This window comes from Microtus oregoni, unplaced genomic scaffold (genome assembly GCF_018167655.1).
Source record: "Microtus oregoni isolate MIOR12 unplaced genomic scaffold, Mior012 000005F_ref0000423, whole genome shotgun sequence".
Lineage (NCBI taxonomy): Eukaryota > Metazoa > Chordata > Mammalia > Rodentia > Cricetidae > Microtus > Microtus oregoni.
The window spans coordinates 40,557,163-40,577,838 of record NW_024543064.1 but is presented as its reverse complement, the minus strand read 5'-3'; the positions used below and the strand labels follow the sequence as shown (position 1 = coordinate 40,577,838).

Here is a 20,676-nt window from a genome sequence, read left to right as displayed (position 1 = left end):
AAACTCAAGAAGCCCTTTGCGTACTAGGCAGGCACTCTTATATTGAGCTGCTATATGCCCAATCCCTACCTCTCTTTTTTTCTTTTGAGACAAGATCTCAAGTATTTCACTGGCCTGGAACTCCCTCCCAGACTGGCGTCAAGCTCAAAGATCCACTCCACCCACTCCTGCCTCTCTCTCTCTATCCCTCCTGGGATTAAAAGCATGCTCTCCATCACACAGGTAACTTTTTGTTTTGTTTTCTCTGTATAACAGCCTTAGCTGTCCTGGAACTCGCTGTGTAGACCAGGCTGGCCTCAAACTCACAGAGATCCACCTGCCTCTGCCTCCGGAGTGCTGGGATTAAAGGTGTATGCCACTACCGACTGGCGCTATGCTGGCTTTGAACTGGCGATCCTCCAGATACAAGTTTCCAGGGTATTGAGATTACAGACACAAGCCACCACACCTAACACTAGGTTTCCATGTCGGTTTCCTCTCCTGTTTCTTATCTCTCTGCAGTGCGGACGCATTTAAAAAGGTTTCAGGTGAGAAAGATATGGATTTTTATTAATCTGAAGTCATCCAGTTGGTAACTGCCCAAACCTGGAGGGGCTGACTTGAAATTTTGTATTCTATCCAATGCTTGTGGGTCTGGAAGAGTCACAGACGGGGGAGTGCACTTCCAGAACGTAGTTTTCTCATCCGCAAAAGGAAGCGACAGCAGCTATTGTCACAGGAGCAGTACGAAGACTAGATGGTTAGGTGTATGAAGCCCCTAGTTCAATGCCTAGTACTAAGCAGGCAATGCTTGGTCTCTCCTCACTAAACTCATTAGCTTTTGGGATTCAGATGGACAAATCAAGTAAGAGGTATTCAGTTCTGGGATGCAGTGAGAAGTTGGTGAACTACAGAGACAATTGCCTTTCTGTAGCCCCTGAGCTGTTCTGGCCTCAGTCTTTAGAATATTTGTCATTGTCTTGTAAACGTTTAAGATATAGCCGCCTCCCTTTATAAACCCCCACGTTTCAGGGTGTCGTACACTTTTTCTGCCTAGTAAATATCCAACTCAAGGGTTGCCGTTTTTTGTGATTTGTCCCTCTCTGAGTGAAGTAGGAGCTTGGTCAAATAATCTCGACGCTTGGGGCCATTAAAATAAACTAACAAAGCCTTCTCAAGTCTTTCATAAGTGTAAATTTAAATGACAGGAACCTAACACATTAGAAAAAAAAAGAAAGGGGGAAGCCGTTCGCGGTAGTTGTTTCTATGCCCACCTAAAACTAAAGACATGGTTTTCGAAATGTTTCTCAAGATCTCTCGGCTTTGTTATTCCTGAGGTGACGCAAAGCAGGGCTGGTGGCAAGGGTGAAAGGGGGGGGCTTTCTCTCGTCAGCTCCCTGACGGTGCACTGAAGCCAGGGATGACTGCAAAGGCTTCAAAAGGCATGGGCAGTCGAGCAGTGACAAGCCCGAGCCTGCAAAGTCCGTCCCCCCCCCCCCCCGCACTCCCCCTTTCACTCGGGGAACTGCTAGAGGACTAGCCCCTTTTCCCGCCCGGGGGCCTCAGCAGAGCCGCCCGCAGCCCGGGAGCCTGACGTGAGCGGAGCGACGGTGCACGCGACCCCGGGCTCGCAGGCGTCCTCGCGCCGCTCCCCGGCGTCGGCGTGCCGGACCGCGAGACCCTCTCCCGGCAGGCCGCTCCGACCCTGTCCCTCCGCCGGGGCCCGCCCCCAGCTCGGGCGCCACCGAGAGCCAGCGCGCGCTCGCCCGCTCGCTCGCTCTCCTCCTCCTCAGCGCGGGTGTGTGCGCGTTGTCCTCCCACCTCGATCCCCCCCCCACCCCCTCCCCATTGTTTCCGGGCGACCGCCACGAGCCCCCGAGCGTAGCCCCTCCCTCCGGCCTCCCCCTCCCCCGCCGAGGTTTGACGGGTGCCGCGGGGGGGGGGGGGGATCCCCAGAACTGAAGGCGAGGGCGCCCCTGAACCCAGCCCCAAGAGGCTCCGCTCCCGGGCTGCCGAGCCCATCTCCTCCTCCCATCCCCGCGGGGACCCCAGTCTGCGGAGCGCCTCCCGCTCCCCTCCCCCTCTTCCCGGCGCCACTCTCCCTCGGCCCCCTCCCCTCAGCGGGTCCTCCTCTTTCTCTCGCTCCCTCCTCCTCCCCCTCCCCGTCCCTTCCCCCCCACAATGCAGTTCGCGGCGCGGCGGACATGGCGGTGGAGTCCTGAGCTCGTCGTGTCCTGGCCTCCATCGGCGGCGGCGGCGGCGGCGGCGACGGCGGCGGGGGCGGCGGCGGCAGCGGGAGGCGGAGGGGGAGCCGGAGCCTCTGCGATGAGGAGGCGTCGCGCGCGCCTGTAGCTCGCGGGCTTCGCAGGTACGGAGCTTCGGGCCGCCGCGCTGCGCGGGCTGCCGAGGGGGTGTGCTCGGCCGAGCTGGGGAAGGCTCCCCCCCCCCCACCCCGCTTGTCCCCTTCAGGTGCGGCGCCCCGCAGGTGTCGGGTCCCCGGGAGCGCGACTCCGCCGCCCCCCTCGGGGCCTGGCGCTTCGTCCTCCTCTCGATCGGGCTTCAAGTGTCCCAGGGGAAAGCTGAGGGAAGGAGGGAAGTGGAGAAGGCGGCCTGGGCTGCCTGTGGAGGGTTTTGGGGGGCCCGTCCGGCCACCGAAACCTGTTGTAGTCGGGTTCGGAGGATCTGAGTTAACGGGATTGGTCTAGCCTTGTCTTAGAGCCTGTGTTTGTCTCTGTAATGTGTGCCTTTTCTTTCACCCTGTAGAGATGTCTATACGCACATGTAAACACACACTCACACAACACTATCCCCCCCCCCCCCCCCCCGCTCGTCCTTGTGGGGAGAAGGCAGGGTAGGTTCGTGTGGATTTCGTTTCCTGCTCGCCCGCCGTCTCTGTCCCCCACCCCCCAGTCGAATGGTGGTACTGCGCGCTTTTGACGTGGGTAACTGTGAGATTCGTATTTGTAAACAGACAGCACTTCCCCAGTGTGTCGCACGCCTCCGCGAGTGGTTTCTGATCCTTTTGATATCAGGATTACAAAAGAACGAGGTGGTTAGACCTCAAAGAAGCAGCGGGATTTCTAGTCAGTACCTGAATGGTATCAATTACTGTTATTTTTAACGTTGGTTAAACATTTTTTTAGAAGAATATCAAACTTTAAATCGGTCGGATCTTGTACCTTGTGCGAGGTCTTAGTTTCAGTATACCGTCTTTCTTTATTTTGATACAAAAATCATTCCCTAAACATTTGACATATTGCGATCTTTTGTAATCTTCGTGTTCAGAAATGCAATTCGAATTGTGTATTGTTAGCATGCATTTAGTAATTAGCTAGGTCATATAACCTTTTATATCTGTAGACTTGCCCCTCTCCCGTCCTTGCAGCAGAAACAGTTTAAAAACGCTTTGTGAAACAGCATACCTTGTTTGTTTAAAAAGGAATAACTACTAGCTAATACAATTGGATAATCCCAAGTGGATCTGATAATTTAGAGCCATTCTCAGTCCTTGAATCGCAGAAAGGTTTGAGTAAAATGTTGTCTGTATGCATTAACGTTTTCTTTACTCAGAGCCCATGTGCATCCCCTTAGAAATACGGTGCACACTGTATCCCACCTCTGTGAAACTATGAAATATTGTTTTATATAGCTTTATTTAAGACAACACACAAGGATACAGTGTGCTTTGTGATGCTTTAATAAACAAATCATACAGAGGAATTAAAAACCATATATGTTGGGGAAGATAAGTTGAAGTGTTTTGCTTTAAAAAATTATTATAAACAAAAGAAAGTTACCGAAAACTCTTAGATAAAATATTCTTCTTGCATAGTTTCATTTGACTAGTGTAGAAAAACAAAACAAACAAAAAAGTAAAGCTTCCTTAAAAGAATCTAAAAGTGGAAGTGAAAGTGATTGGCATTTCATGTTTTAAGTGCTGTGAACATCTAACCACAGAAAGTCAACAGGTATTGTCAGGCACATAGAAATGCACTTCAGATTTGTAAACCCGAACCCTAAGTTACACCTGATTCTGTTAATTTAGTTAGACTAGCACTTGCCTTTTAAATTTAGGTGTTAAAATGAAACTTTATGACTACAATGATAAATGGTCCTAAATAAGAAAGTGCTTAAAGATGATTTTTATTTGCTCCCGTAGCATGTTCATTTTAGTAAAAGTAGCTAGAGAACTTTCCTTTTTAACCTCAAAATTACTTTTACGTATATGTGTGATTATGTTGTGTTCTTTATAGAGTCCAGTCAGGGTCTGTGGGTAGATAAAAGTGTTTCAATTTACTGACTATAAAACGATTGGATTTTTGAAAAAATATTAAAGACATAACCTGTAAATATTGATGCTAATAAATGTCACCATTTTTAGCTGTGTATGGTGTTACATGATTTAATCCCAGTGCTTGGAGGCAGAGGCAGGTGGATCTCTGTGGGTTTGAGGGCAGCCTGGTTTACATAGTGAGTTCCAGGCCAGCCAGGGAGGCATAGTGAGATGCAGTTTCAAAATCAAACAAACCAAATTCCCAAACCACATAAACCCACAAAAACCCACAAACAAACAAAAAAGTGAATATTTGGATGTAGCAGAATTAAGTTAGATGTTTTCCTTTCCAGATAAACTTGCAAATGTTTTAATTAATAAAATAATGTTAAAGCCGGGTGGTGGTGGCGCACGCCTTTAATCCCAGCACTCGGGAGGCAGAGGCAGGTGGATCTCTGGGAGTTCGAGGCCAGCCTGGTCTACAAGAGCTAGTTCCAGGACAGGCTCCAAAGCTACAGAGAAACCCTGTCTCGAAAAAAAAAAAAACAAAATAATGTTAAGAAATTGCTCTCATCTGTAGTTAGAAGTATGTTCTTAAAAAACAGAAAAATAGGAGCTTAGTGGTAGAACACTTTTCTGGTATATGTATGAAGGCCTATATTTAATCTCCAGTATAACACTCAAACATACACAAAAAGATTAAACAGTTCTGTGAAGATCTAAAACAGACAAAAGAAGAGACACTGTAGGTTGTAGTTCAAAGTAGAGTATGTAGATTTTTGAAAAAGTAACAGAGGACTTAGGAAAGCTTACATTCTTCTGAATAAGTTGTTTTAGATCTAGAATTCTAGCTTATCACATAATTCAGGGAAGTTTTATTATTTATTTTAATTTTATTTTTTATTTTTTTAAGATTTTATTTATTTATTATGTATACAGTATTCTCAGTATTCTGTCTGAAGGTATGCCTTCAGGCCAGAAGAGGGCACCAGATCTCATTGCAGATGGTTGTGAGCCACCATGTGGTTGCTGGGAATTGAACTCAGGACCTTTGGAAGAGCAGGCAGTGCTCTTAACCACTGAGCCATCTCTCCAGCCCCCTCAGGGAAATTTTAAAACCAGCATGTCTCCAAGTGCTTCTTCAATCCTCCCAAAAAAGAAAGGTACCTAAATGTAAATATTAACAATTCAAATTTTTCTTTTGAATTAATAGTTTGTACAAATTTCACACTGTGTGTCCATAATTCTGTGCATTGAAGGAGAGAAAAAGTTATTAGACTCCTTATTCTTTCTAGGTACTGTTCTAAGACTGTGTGCATCTTTTTCACTTGCTTACCTATGACCTGTTTATAATGAGGAAGTTATTTGCTGAAGAGCATGGAGCAACAAATTTCAGAGTGGGCCTCTATTCCTCATATGTATATGTCATTTGCTGTCGGATCTAGTGAGTTGTTTCTCAGTATAAAAGGAAAAATGCCTAAGGTTGATATTTATTCATTCAGTCATTTACTTTAACAAACATTTCTGTTTGTACTCTACTAAGACATGTTTTGAAAAAAGCTTTAAATCTTGTAATTGAGCTCACTATGTGAGCTAATGTTTGAGCTGTGATTAGAAATGTTTTCTAACTTCTACTCCAGTGGGGTCCCCCCCCAATTTGGCTTCCTTATTAATAGAGTCTATGACCTAAAAGGAAGTTTTTTATTCTTTTGACTTGGATAAACAAAGTTTTTCAATTTAGCACTAGAAAGCAGTAGGTTAGGACACACTGGGAAGTGTGAGTTAGTTGGAAAGAGGAAAACTATACAAGCTTAGTGTTCACCAATAAAAATGAGCAAAGACCACCTCTATACAGAACATCTTGTACTTAAAAATGTTTAGGGGAGGCTGGTGGGATGGCTCAGTGGGTAAAGGCCTTTACTGCCAATTCTGACAACCTGAGTATGATCCCTGGGATACATGTGATACAAAGGGAGAATCAACTCCTGAAAGTTGTCTTCTGGCTCCATTCTTGTGCTGTGGCACATGCATGTATGTGTACACACACACACACACACACACACACGCACACACGCGCGTAATTTTAAGAAACCATGGAGAAGTTAGTGTAAAGCATATGTACGTTTTTGAGTTTAGTTTTTTTAACTGAAGGAAAAAGCAAATATTTTCTATTAATTACTCAAGTCTCATAATTTTAAATTGATACTCGCTAGATAGAGTAAGAGAGTTCATAGTACTTTGTATATTTTCCTCTCTCAAGATTTTAGAAGATTTACTTAGTTCTCACAACAACCTTTTATCTCATTTGCAGGTGAGGAAAGGAGATGTAAAAGAGTTAAGTACAAAATCTCACACCTAGTTTGCAGTAGAGTTGGGATTTGATCTGAGACTGTCCTGGAGCCAGAGTGCCCAACCAATACACCATGTTATGAGTGTCAGAGGTAGTGTGTAGAGGGTATTCTGTACAGTCACAGGGTGTCAATATTTTCTAAGTATAGAAAGTATGAATTATACACAATAACTAAACCTAATTGAATTTTATCTGTTAGTCATTGTAATTTAAATGATTTCGATTATTCAGATCAGCTACTCACTAAATATTAAGTGCTCATTACGTATAGAGAACTCAATGGTAATCATACTATGGGCACTAAAAAAAGATTGATTTTTCTTTCTTCTCTTCTCCCTTCCTCTCCCTTTTCTTCCCCTCCCCTCCAAGACAGGATCTCACTATGTAGCCCGACCTCAAACTCAAGAAATCCACCTGTCGCTGTCTCTAGAGTGCTGGGCTTAAAGACATGTACTACCATACCCTGCAGGTTTATTTTATTTTTAATTTGTATGTATCTGTGTGGGTATGTGCACATAATGGTACCTGAGTATGCCACAAGAGGGCTTCAGATTTTCTGGAACTCAAGTTACAGGCAGTTATAAGCCATGGGGCAAGGATGGTGGAAACTGAGCTGTCACTTCAGCCCCATATATTTTTTTTTCTCAATAGCTTGCATTTTTAAAATGTATCTATCTCTCCCCTCATACCTGAACAGCTTTAATGTGTGTGTGTGTGTGTGTGTGTGTGTGTGTATGTATGTATGTGGTATAGGTTAGAGGACACCTTGTGGGAATCAGTTCTTGCAGAAAGCAAGAACTATGTGGGTTCTGGGGATTGAACTCAGGTTGTCAGGCTTGGTGGCAAACACCTTTACCTGCTGAGCCATCATTCTGTTACTGTGGGCACATCTTGTGAAGGGTCTTTGAGACAAACTTTTTTTGTGTGTGTACCTGTGGTAATGCATGTGTGGAGGTCAGAGGACAACTTGTGGGAGTTGGTGATCTACTTCCATTATGTGGGGCCATGGGTCTGAACTCAGGTCTTTGGCTTGGCAGCAAATACTTTTACCCTTTAAGTCATCTTGTCTAGCCCCCAAACTTGATTTTGTAATAATATGGTTGGAGCATTGTTTTTCTTCCTTTTTTTATCTGTACTGAACTATATGTTTATCTACATAATATGTGAAAATCTGTGCTCTGATGGCTAATAGAATGTGCCTCCCCTTTTCTTGATATATTTATAGTATCATAATCTTCACTTTTTAAAAACCCAGTTCAGCTGGGTGATGGTGGTGCACACCTTTAATTCCAGCACTTGAGAGGCAGGTGGCTCTCTGAGTTCAAGGCCAACCTGGTCTATATAGTGAGTCAGTATAACCAGAACTACATAGAGAAACCCTGTATTGAAAAAAAAAACAAAACAGTCAACCAGCAAAATAAATAAATAAATAAATAAATGCCCAATTCCTGGGACTGGAGAGATGGCCTAGAGGTTAAGAGTTTGCTGTTCTGGGGCACTCTAGTTCAGTTCCAATGACCCATATCAATGGGTTCACAACCACCTGAAATTCCAGGTCCATGGGATCAGCATGCACACGCATACTACACACACTCACACATACACAAAATAAATCTTTTATAAACCTACAGGTTAATGGTATATACAACTTAGTATAGTCATAAGGTTTTATAAATTCATTGCGAGAATTTTATTCCCTAATATTTTCATTATCCCAGAAAGAAACTCTACTTATTAACAGTTACTTCTCATTTCTGCCTCTTACACCTTTGGCAGCCACGAAACTTTCTCTGGAGATTTGCCTGCTCTGGACATTTTATATAGCGTCAGTCATACAGTATATGTCTATCCTCTTCCACCAAGCTAAGGTTTGCCCATACAGTATTATGTAGGTAGCCCATTTATCCCCCTTTATGTAGAAGTAGTATTGCTTTCTATGAAGGCATCAAAGTATGTTTTATTTAGACATCATTTGATGGACTTTTTAAAAGAGATCAATGTATGCTTGGTTTCTCTTGCCTGTACATTTAAGAGTGAAGTCTTACTATAATAATATTATTATATTTAATTTTATTAGGAACTGCTGATTTTATGTAGCACAAATAATAAAATCTCAGAGATATTGGGGTTCAACCTGAAGATCAGAAAAGCAAGGCAGCCAAGGCATTAGAGAGCACTTAATTCTATGAACTATCCAAAGTTACATAGAGAAACCCTGTTTGAAAAAAAAAAGTCTTCAGACTAAAAGAGCACTAGTTCCTGTCTCATCCCACCTTATATTCTTCTCTAGTGCTAGAATTAAAGGCATACACCACCACTGCCCAGCCTCTATGGCTAGCTAGTGTGGCTGCTGGGATTAAAGGTGCAACTACTGCATGACGTGTATGGCTGACTAATGTGGCTGTTTTTCATTCTGGTCTTCAGGCAAACTTTATTTATTAAAATACAAATGAAATATCACTACATTTCCCCCTTTTTGTCTAAAATTAAAAAAGGCTATAACTTATATAAGAAAAAACTATATACAGTAACTATACAGTATATACAGGCAATAAGTATATCAACAATGTCTAGTTCATTTGTATTTGATAAATTCAGAGAAAATACTTCATTATCTATCCAACTTTGGTGAGTCCAAAGTCTTGTACTTAGTTTATTTTGTATCATAACTTTCTTTCTGTGTCTGGTAAACAAGCAAAACTTTGTAACTATAACTATGTAATCTTCAACTCCCTCAGAGACCCAAGAAGGAAATAATATTTACTGAGTAAGCAGGAAGTTCAAGCAAGCAACTTCCAAAAAAATGTGAGAAATGATAGAAATAGATGGCTGCCTGGACAGTCACTCAAAGTTCCTCTGCAACATTGGGGCATCCATCTTCAGCCTACAGACCTAGCTTATCTGACAGACTTTTCTGTGGAGCAGGATATTCTGAAGGTCTGTCCCTCCTTGTTTGACAATGTTTGGCAGTCATTCTCTTTTGTGTCCTGCTTGTCCTATTGAGGCAAGGGCATTTTTTTGCCCAGTGACTGACTTTTGCCATAAGGAAATTCCACGTGGAGTTTTTTTGATGCCCATCATCTTCTCTGAAGTAGATTGGTGTTGCCAGAAGCAGACAAGTCTCATTGTCTTTTTTTTTTTTTAAGGAACCTATATTATTAAAACATCTTAAATGCCATATTCTGTAGATCTCTGAAGTGTTTAAAGATGAGCTGTCTAAAATATATCCTTGACCTTGAAAACATACAAAAACTACAAGTTCAATTATAATAGATAATTAAACATTAACCTACATTTCTTTATTGTCCTAAACAGTTGGTAATAATAATTTTCAAAGACTAGAAATTTACATTACATTGTTAAATGTAGTAAGTACAGTACCTTGAACAAGAGTAGAAATGTAAGTACAGTATGTTCTAAAAAAATCTCAACTTTGTATCAATACAAAAAAAAATTTGTATACAATATACAAAAGTCCAATCTGGTGTAAAAACATTTAAAACTGGTAGTTGCTTTTTAAAAGTAGATTCAATAATCTACCTTTTTATTTTATATCTATATCCTCCCTTTTTTCTTTTCAGAGTAGGTTCAATAATCTACCCTTTTATCCTATCATCTATATCCCCCTTTTTTCTTTTTAAAACATGAGCCTTGAATCTAATCTCCTTTGTTCAATTTCCTCCTGACTGCAACCAATAACAACTTATAACCACCCCCCCCTTGAACAATAACAAATACATAACCCATTGAATGACCAAAAACCACCTATCTCACTTCTTGGGAATGTGGGCGTCATATTCTTAAATTTACTTCCTGCTGTCTGAGGGTAGTGGTACCTTTAGGGGATCCTGAAAAAAAAATTGGGTTAATTGTCAAGTCCCGGGAGAGATAGCTGTATCATTTGTTGTCCAGTCTCTGCATAATGGGAAAGTGCAGGTTCTGTCTCAAGTCCTGGCTAGAGTAGTCAGTGAGGCTGGATCATCTCAGCCAGGGACCTCAAAATTGTTCTGAGCAGTTTGTAGTCCAAAGCTGATTTTTTAGGTGGTGTTTTTCAGCTTAGTATGTTATCATAGTTATGGAGGAATTGTCATTGTGGGGCACCATCTTCCTTTTGGAGACTTTAAAGGTTGCTGTTAGGCATGCTTATGGTTCACTACAGAAAATTGATAGAGACCCAAACCCGAAATCATGTATAGGAAGGTAAATGAAATCTTTTTCAAGAATTAGTTAGTACTCTATGTGACCTTTAATATCATAACAAAAAGTTTAGACTATACACACACACACACACACACACACAAACATATAAATCTTATAAAACTTATACCTTAAGGAAAGCTGTTAAAGAGTCAATATAAAACCAGAGGATTATGGGATTAGTGGCAGTAAAATATTTGTTTTTCTCCTGTCCCATATCCGGTAGCTCTTCTGACATGAGACTGAGGTTTTGAATTTTACTTTAATAGGCATGCTTCAGTTTAGAGAAGGAGAGAGCCATGCTCCAACTCCAAAGTCAGCTTTAATCTTTAATTGGATTTGGGACTACAAAAAGATCATTTGCATTATATGTCTGTAGAGAACAACAGAAACAAACATTTGGGGGAGATTTATGAAATTTTATCCTGTTGGAAATGTGGTATACTTATAGACCAATTTACTATTTTTCTTGAGACATTTTTTTTTTTCTGGATGATTTGTCATTTTTCTATAGATGTCTCATTTGTCCAGTAGTCTTCAGATACCTTCACTGGATGCATTTATTCTCCTGAAAAAACAGAAACAAAACCCTTCTCCAACCCTAATTTTGGGTAGATTCACTTTGGGCAAGTTATATCTGATCAAATAAAAAACCAAAAAAAAAAAAAAAGCATTTGTTAGTTTTATAGGTTTGTTTAAATGGCCATACTGCTTGATGAACTATCATCTCTTCTAATTAAGAGGTGTCTCTTGTTCAAATCAGATCTTTATCAATTTTGATGGTATCCATAGCTTTTCTTCTATGTGAACAAAAGCAAAACCCCTTCCCCTATGTAACACATATTCTGGGTTCCATTATGAGGTCAGTACATCTTTAACATATATTGCTGATTAATTCCATAGTTTTTTCTACTATCGAGTGTCTCTCAGTGTTGTTCCTTTCTCATTAGCGAAAATTCAAAGTTAATAAATCATTATATTATGCACTTTTTTTTGTCTTTTGGAGACAGGGTTTCTTTGTAGTTTTGGAGCTTGTCCTGAAAGTTGCTCTGTAAACCAGGCTGGCCTTGAACTCACAGATATCTGCCTACCTCTGCCTTCTGAGTTCTGGGATTAAAGGCATGCACCACCACTGCCCAGCTTTATTTTAGTTTCTCCAGACAGGATTTCTCTGTGTAACCACTGTAGTTGTGCTGGAACTCGCTCATGTAGACCAGGCTGGCCTCCAACTCATGGAGACCTGCCCCCAGAGAACTGGGATTAAAGGCATGCGCTATCACTGCCCAGTTGTAACAACACTTCCTGGTCATATAGAGGACTTTTTTGGTTTGATTTTCCGGTGCTTTGTACACCAGGCTGGCCTTGAACTCTTTTTTTTTTTTTTTTTTGGTTTTTCGAGACAGGGTTTCTCTGGTTTTGGAGCCTCTCCTGGAACTAGCTCTTGTAGACCAGGCTGGTCTCGAACTCACAGAGATCCGCCTGCCTCTGCCTCTGAGTGCTGGGATTAAAGGCGTGTGCCACCACCGCCCGGCTTGGCCTTGAACTCTTAAGAGATCCCACCTACTGAGTATTGAAATTTAAAGGCGAGTGCCACCACTGACTGGCCAGGTTTTATTTTTGTGGAAATATTTACTTATTTATTAGTGGAAATTCTCATGAGGCAATAGAAAGCAACTTTGTTTTTGTAAAAAGCCTGTTTTTGTTTTCATTTGTTCTTTGAGACAGTCTCACTCTGTAGTCTTTTGTGGCCTTGAACTGGTTATGTAGACTAGGCTGGCCTTCGAGTTCACCCTGCCTCTGCCTTCGGATAATGAGGATTTAAACCCTTTTCGTATAGCTTTCTGAAAAATGTTTTAGTTTTGAGAATACATTTTAAAATTGACTAATGACAAAATGTTTTTGCATTTTAAGTAACAGATTTTGTTTTTATTTTAATTCCTATAGTTTGCTTGCCTAAACTAGATTTGGAGCAGTTCATATACCCGAGATCTGCCATTTTACAGTATTACAATTGAAAAGAACCAGATTTTCAAATAATGGAAGAGCCCAAAACTTCTAAAAGTGAAAATCATGAACCAAAGAAGAATATTATTTGTGAAGAAAGCAAAGCAGTTAAAATTATAGCTAATCAAACCTTGAAGCCTAGAAATGATAAGTCCGTAACAGAAATTGGGACCAGCTCTCTGAATAGGAATAGTAGTAAAAAAAACAAACAAAATGATATTTGTATAGAAAAAACAGAAGTTAAATCATGTAAAGTAAATGCTGCCAGTGTTCCAGGCCCTAAAGATTTGGGGTTAGCACTTCGAGATCAGAGTCATTGCAAAGTGAAAAAGATACCAAATTCACCCATGAAAGCCCAGAAGGGATCTTCACAGGCAAAAGTAGAAAAGGCTCCTAGCTTACAGGCAAAACAAGAAAAATTACCAAAGTCACCTAATTTACCAGTAAAGGCAGAAAAAACACCCTGTACAACAGCAACAACAGAAAAAGCACTTAATTCACAGAAGAAAGAAGAAAATATACCCACTTCTCAGATGAAATTACAAAAGATACCCAGCTCGCCATTAGAACCAGAAAATGCATCCAGTTTACTGTTGAAAGAAAATATGAAACAGACAGAATCACAACAGACTGGGAAAAAACTTACAAGCTCCTTTGTTTCTGTGGACAAAAGGAATATTGAAGCTCTACAGGGAGAAAAATCAACCCTGGAAAACTTATTGCCATCTCAGAGGCAACAGGCACAGACAGATAATATTGGTGATTCTGATGACAGTGCTTCAGGAATTGAAGATACATCAGATGATTTGAGTAAGTATAAACATACATGGCATTTTCCATAAGTTATGTTTTGGGCAGGATTTTCCTGTTAATGTTCTGTAGGTTATTTGTGGTTTAGCTACTTTAATTTAAAAAGGTTGGAAACAAAGAAATAAGCAAAACCTTCATTCATTCATTTATTCATTTATTTATTTATTTAGTGGTGAAAAGCTGTGTGCATAAGAGTTTAGTGGGTGTTTGTGATACATTTGTTGTAGGGGCCCACTTGTTGATTCCCTGCCGCCCTCCGCTTGTTTGTTTCCCAGCTGCCCAGACTCCCAAAATAACCACACAGAAACTGTATTAATTAAATCACTGTTTGACCAATTACTTAAGCGTATTGCTAGCTAGCTCTTACATCTAAATTAACCCATCTCCATTATTTTATATTTTATTATAAGGTTTGTGGCCTACCGGCAAGGTTTCAACTTGTCTATCTCTGGCGGTGGGCTCTATGGCTTCTCCTAAACTCCACCTTCCTTCTCCCAGCATTCAGTTTAGTTTTCCTTGCCTAACTCTGTTCTACTCTATCAGGCCAAGCCAGTTTCTTTATTAACCAATGATATTCACAGAGGGGAATCCCACATCATAACCCACTTATTTACTGATAGGAGGGATCTTATCCTTGTGTATGCTGGGCAAGGACAAGTATTCTATCACTGGGCTACACCTTTGGACTTATACACTTATTGGTATCATTGTAGAAAGCATATTGCCTTTGAACTATGTAACTCAAACTGGTCCAGAACTTTTTTGTTTCATAATTTAAAAATTTATTATTATTATTGTTTTGGTTTGTTCTTTTGAGACTGTCTCTATGTAATCCTGGTTGTCATTGAACTCATTATGTAGACCAGACTGGCCTCTAACTCACAGAGATCTATCTGCCTCTGCCTCTCGAGTGCTGGGATTAAAGGCATGCACCGTCACATCCCAGCTTTTAAAATTATTTTTAATTATGTGCATATGTGTGTGTAGGCATGTGTGTAGGGGTATGTGTGTTTGTGTGTTCATTCAGAGGCCAACGGTGTTGAATCTCCTGGAACTAGAGGATATATGGTTATAAATCACTTAATAGGGCTTCTGAGTTTTGAACCTGGTTCCTCTGGAAGAGCATTATGTGTTCTTAATTGATGATCTTTCTACCCCTTGCCTTGAATTTTTTAAAAATTATTTATTTGTATTTTATGTACATTGGTGTTTTGTCTACATATATATCTGTGCCACAGTGTCAGATCCCTTGGAAAAGGGGTATAGATAGTTGTGAGTTGCCGTGAATTCTCTCTCTCTCTCTCTCTCTCTCTCTCTCTCCTCTTCTCTCTCTCTTAGTTATAAACTGATTGGCCCATTAGCTCAGGCTTTTATTAACTCTTATAACTTATATTAGCCCATTTTTCTTGTTTGTGCCAGCACGTGGCTTGGTACCTTATTCAGCGAGGCAGTCACACCTTGCTTCTTATGTGGTTGGTTCAGGACTGCTGTGAGTGCTCTTAATGCTGAGCCATCTCTATCTCTCCATCCTTTTGAACTATTAATCCTCCTATTTTAGACAATCTCAGAAGTGCTGGGATTACATAAATTTACAACTCTACCTAGCTCCCCAGTTTTAAATGATCTTGGTAATATATTCTCATTTATTCTATAAATAGGTATATATTGGGTTCCTATTTGTGACCTAGTCATGTGTTTACAGTTGAAAACCAAAACCCAACTCTAGGTCTCAAGAAATCTTCCTATTTGATTGTAGCATGAAAAAACAAAACAAAACAAAAAACCAGAGACAGATTATTGGGGTTCAAGCTGAAGATCAGAAAAGCAAAGTAGACAAACCACTAGAGAGTCCTTATCTCTACCAAGGCCCAGACAAAGGGGTGATTCTATCTTCAGCCTGACTGCAAACTGCAATGCTCTCCATCAATCCTCAGACTGCAATGAGCTCTTGTCTCTTCCTGCCTCTTATACCTCCTTCTTCCCAGCCATATCACTCCTATCTTCACCTCCCTAGTGCTGGGATTAAAGGTATGTGACTCCCAAGTACTGGGAACACTTTGTGAGTTCTCTCTCTTTTTAGACAGATTCAATCTTGTGTAGTTTAGAGTGGCCTTGAGTCTTTGGATTATATGGTGTACCACACTTCCTGACCTCTAGTGACTTAGCTCTGCACTCTGATCTTCAGGCAAGCTTTATTTATTAAAACACACACACACACACACACAAAATTATTGTATTTGATGTGTTACAAAACTGATTTTCAGTGGCAAAAACTTGAGAATGTACATGATTAAATTTTGTTATATGGCCTTTAGATTGGGTAACTACATTATTAAGTATGGGCTGATTATGAATGAGATTCAGTATTGATTACAGCAGAAATTTAAGCACATGATAAAAATTTCACCTTTTAGAGGGCATAAAATGAAGGGGCTTTTCAATTGACAAAGACCATTATGTGTGATTTTAGAAGACATTAAAGAAATCAAGGATAGTTTATTTCTTTTTAAAAATCTTTTTGGCTTCAGTGCACCAGATTTTTTGTTAGGAGTGAAATTGGAAGCAGAGATTGATTGAGATATATACTGTTTACTTGAACTACTTCCCCCCCTTTTCTGTTTAAACAAAAAGGAAGGCTTTATCTCTAACATAGTAAAATTATATATATCAAAACAGTTATCAAGCAAGAATTACAGTTACAATATTTATATCTACTTTATCTCTTATTGTAACTAAGGAAAACTATATTATTACTGTCTATTCTTTAACTCTATCAAAGATCTCAGAAGGATATAATATTACCTAAGTAAACAGGAAGTACATTGTAAGCAACTTCCAAAACTCTAGAATTGATAGAGACATCTTGCTGCCTGGACAGTTACCCGAAGTTCTTCTATACTGTTGGCATCCATCTTCAGCCTTTAGGCCCATAGTATCCAGCAGACTTTTCCATGAAGCAGGAAATTTTAAAGACAGTTTTGCCTATATTGGCAGTTTTTAGCTACTTTTTTTTTGTGTCCTGTAGAATGTCTTGCAAACTTTCATGAAGCAGGAACCCGAAAGGACCATCTCACTTTAGGCAAGCTCAGCAGTCATCTCTCTGTGGGTACTGCATGTCCAGTAAAGCAGTCCAGGCAAGAGAAGTTTCTTGCCCAAATGGCTAAGGAGCCTCTTCGATGCCCATCTTCCTCTCGGAATAGCTTGGTGCTGCCAGGAGCAGATATGTTTCACTGTCATAAAAAGTCCTAATTTTTTTTTTCCTGAGACAAGGTTTCTCTGTAGCTTTGGAGCCTGTCCTGGAAGTAGCTCTTGTAGCCCAGACTGGCCTCGAACTCAAAAAGATCGTCCTAGGCTCTGCCTCCTGAGTGCTGGGATTAAAGGTATGTGCCACTGCCGCCCGGCGAAAAGTCCTAAATTTTTTAAAACATTTAAATGCCATATTCTGAAGGTCTCTGAAAGATTTGAAGAATATCTAACTGAAATATTTCTCTATTTATCTATAAAATCTTAACTAACATGACTACAAGCTTGACTATTAAAGATGACTCTTTATTAACCTATATTTCTTTTTTTTTATATATTTATTTATTTATTTATTACGTATACAATGTTCTGTCTGTGTGTATGTCTGCAGGCCAGAAGAGGGCACCAGACCTCATTCCAGATGGTTGTGAGCCACCATGTGGTTGCTGGGAATTGAACTCAGGGCCTTTGGAAGAGCAGGCAATGCTCTTAACCACTGAGCCATCTCTCCAGCCCTAACCTATATTTCTTAATGACACATTACATTTTTAAATGAGCTACACAATCACAATCCCTTAATCAAGATCAGAAATAAATATACATAGAACAAAATTGACCTTAAATTCTTTTCAATATAGCAAGATCCATACCAATGCAAATTATTCATATCTATATCATATCTGCTTTAAATGTAAATAAACATTTATAGACAATATTTGGGAATATGAACACAGTTTTTTCTCTCCCAACTGCTTTGTGTTGTATGGGGGTGCTGTTAATCAGATCTTTTATGGTGTATCCTTTGTGCCAGGGTTATTTCAGTCAGCAGTTGAGCAAAGCAATTTTTTGAGGGTGTTCATGGCAACCTTTCAGGAGGCCTTGGTCCATGAAACCATATTGGTGTAGAAGCAATCCACAGGTTCTCATCTTCTGTGAAAACAAAAGAAGAACCTCTTTTCCAAAGCACCATATCCTTAGGCCCAAATTCTGAAGTAAAGATATCTTTATAATATACATGCTGGTTTAGCTTAGCAGGCCCATGCAATAAAATGTCTCTCTGTACTTAGCTCCTTCACAGTCAAAAAAGTCAAAGAAAACACAATAATATACAATATCCAGACTCTCTGTGTATTTTTCATTTTTACATGGCCTATTTTTCTTTACTTTTAATCTGTGACTATTTGTATTCTTTCTCTTTAAAGGCTTTACCCCCTTTTTTAAAGCACTAACTTTATTTTATTACTATCTATATTCTTTTTCTTCTCTCTCCCAACCTACGTACATTTAAAAAATTTTTTTATTGATATTTATTGAGCTCTACCTTTTTCTCTGCTCCTCTCCCTGTCTCTCCCCTCCCCTTTTCAATACTCCCCCAAGGTCCCCATGCTCCCAATTTACTCAGGAGATCTTGTCTTTTTTTACTTTCTACTTCCCATGCAGATTATATATATGTGAGTTTCTCTTAGTATCCGCATTGTTGTCTAAGTTCTCTGAGATTGTGGTTTGTAGGCTGGCTTTCTTTGCTTTATATTTAAAAACCATCTATGAGTGAGTACATGTGATAATTGTCTTTCTGTGTCTGGGTTACCTCACTCAAAATAATGTTTTCTAGCTCCATTTTTCTGCAAAATTTAAGCTGTTATTTTTTTCTACTGTGTAATACTCCATTGTGTAAATGTACCACATTTTCCTTATCCATTCTTCGATCGAGGGGCATTTAGGTTGTTTCCAGGTTCTGGCTATGACAAACAAAGCTGCTATGAACATAGTTGGGCACATGTCCTTGTGGCACGATTGAGCATCCTTTGGATATATACCCAAAAGTGGTACTGCTGGGTCTTGAGGAAGGTTGTTTCCTAATTCTCTGATGACTAAGGATGTTAAACATTTCCTTAAGTTTCTTTCAGCCATTTTAGATTCCTTTGTTGAGAGTTCTCTTTTTACTTTTCTTTTCCTTCCTTTCTTCCTTTTTTTTATTTTTTATTTTTTTGAGACAGGATCTCTCTTTGTATCTCTGGCTTTCGTGAAACATACTCTGTACAGCGGACTGGCCTCGAACTCTCAGAGATCTGCCTATCTGCTTGTCTCTGCTTCTCAAGTTCTAGGATTAAGACTGTGCCACCTTATTTTCAATCATGTCTTCAAGAAACACTATAAATTGGTATTCACTATTCATTACCCTCTTCTATTGACTGCCACCCACTAATCATATAAACATTCATATACAAGGTTTTCTGTACTTCTTGTTTATAAGGATATTCAACATTTATCAAATTCTTGTGATCTTTGAAACATAGTTTGGGGCACTTTGCCTTGTGTTGATTCTAGAAAATGAAATAATTTCATACTTCTAAAAAGGGTACTTTATTTTTCAAAGATTTATTTATTTAGTGTATGTATGAGTGCCTGCTTGAGTATTTGTGCACCATGTGTCTGCAGGTACCTGTGTAGGTGAGAAGGTATCAAATCCCTTGGAAATTGAGTTAACTGGTGTAGGTGCTGGTAACCAAACCAGGGTCTTCTGCAAGAGTTGTTAAGTGCTCTTAACCACTGCACCATTTTTCCACCCCTACTTTATATATGTCTTAGTTTTATATATGTCTGTGTGCATATGAGTTTGGGTGCTCAAGGAAGTCAAAGACCTTTGATCTTTTTTTTAGCTGGCATTTTAGCTGATTGTGAGTTGCCCAGTGTGGGTTTTGGGAATCAAAACCTGGTCCTGTGGAAGAGCAGTATATGCTCTATTTTTGACTTAGGGTCTCACTATGTAGCCTTGGCTCTCTTGAAATTTGCTATGTAGACTTGGCTGACCTTGAACTTGTAGAGATCCACTTGTTTCTGCCTCTTGAGTTCTGGCATTAAATTTGTATGCCACCATGCTCTGCCCTATTTCTGACTTAAAAAATGGTATGTAGCCAGGAATTGTGGCCAACGCCTTTAATCCCAGCAACTGAGAGACAGAGGCAGGTGTATCTCTTAAATCCATTAGCGCTGCTTTTTAAAAAATGTTACATTTATTCATTTATTGTGTGTGTGTGTGTGTGTGTGTGTGTGTGTGCACCTGGCATGTAGGGAGATCAGAAGACAATTGATGGGAGTGTATTTTATTCCACCATAGGAGTCCTGGGGATTGAACTCAGGACATCAGGCTTAGTGGCAGTTATCCTTACTTAATAAGCTATCTCCTGAGTTCATCATGCACATTTCATATATATATGATGTATAAATATCATTATTACCTTGATCTAATAACTTGCACAACCAAGTGAAAGAATTCCCACCCTACTTAAATGTTTATTTTTTAAGTTTATAATTTTTAATGATAATAACTGGTTTTGTTGTTATGTTTTTTGAGACAGGATTTCTCTGTGTAGCTTTGGCTGTCTTGGAACTCACTCTGTAGACTAGGCTGATCTCAAACTCACAGAGATCTGCCTGCCTCTGCCTCCTGAGTGCTGGGATAAAAGGAGTGCACTACTACTGCCATCATGATGATAACTGATATAATAATGATTGCTTCTTTTGCAGGTAAAATGAAGAGTGAAGAATCTAATAAAGAAAATTCTTCTGAGATGGACTATTTAGAAAATGCTACTGTGATAGATGAGTCTGCATTGACACCTGAGCAGAGGCTAGGCTTGAAACAAGCAGAAGAACGTCTAGAAAGAGATCACATCTTTCGACTTGAAAAAGTATGCTATGCTAGTTATTGAGGGAGGAATGTATGCTTTATAACTTTTTTTTTTTATTGCATAGTGTAACGCTTCATGTTTCTTTAATTGATGGGACATGTAGTTTTCAACTTTCCCTCCCTCCCTCC

The 20,676-nt window shown here is 40.0% G+C and overlaps 1 protein-coding gene across 6 annotated transcripts in view; it reads left to right on the top strand.

Moving 5' to 3' along the window:
• The first annotated feature begins 2,174 nt into the window (after positions 1-2,174).
• Positions 2,175-20,676, top strand: part of Tut4 (terminal uridylyl transferase 4) — a 96,710-nt gene continuing 78,208 nt past the window's right edge. For 4 of the 6 annotated variants that reach the window (XM_041651560.1, XM_041651558.1, XM_041651556.1 and 1 more), the window contains exons 1-3: positions 2,175-2,347; positions 12,744-13,613; positions 20,385-20,548. In XM_041651560.1, the coding sequence (XP_041507494.1) occupies positions 12,836-13,613; positions 20,385-20,548 (942 nt within the window). In that variant the 5' untranslated portion in view covers positions 2,175-2,347; positions 12,744-12,835. The remainder of the gene's footprint in view (positions 2,348-12,743; positions 13,614-20,384; positions 20,549-20,676) is intronic. The other 2 variants (XM_041651559.1, XM_041651555.1) reach the window with 1 other exon arrangement.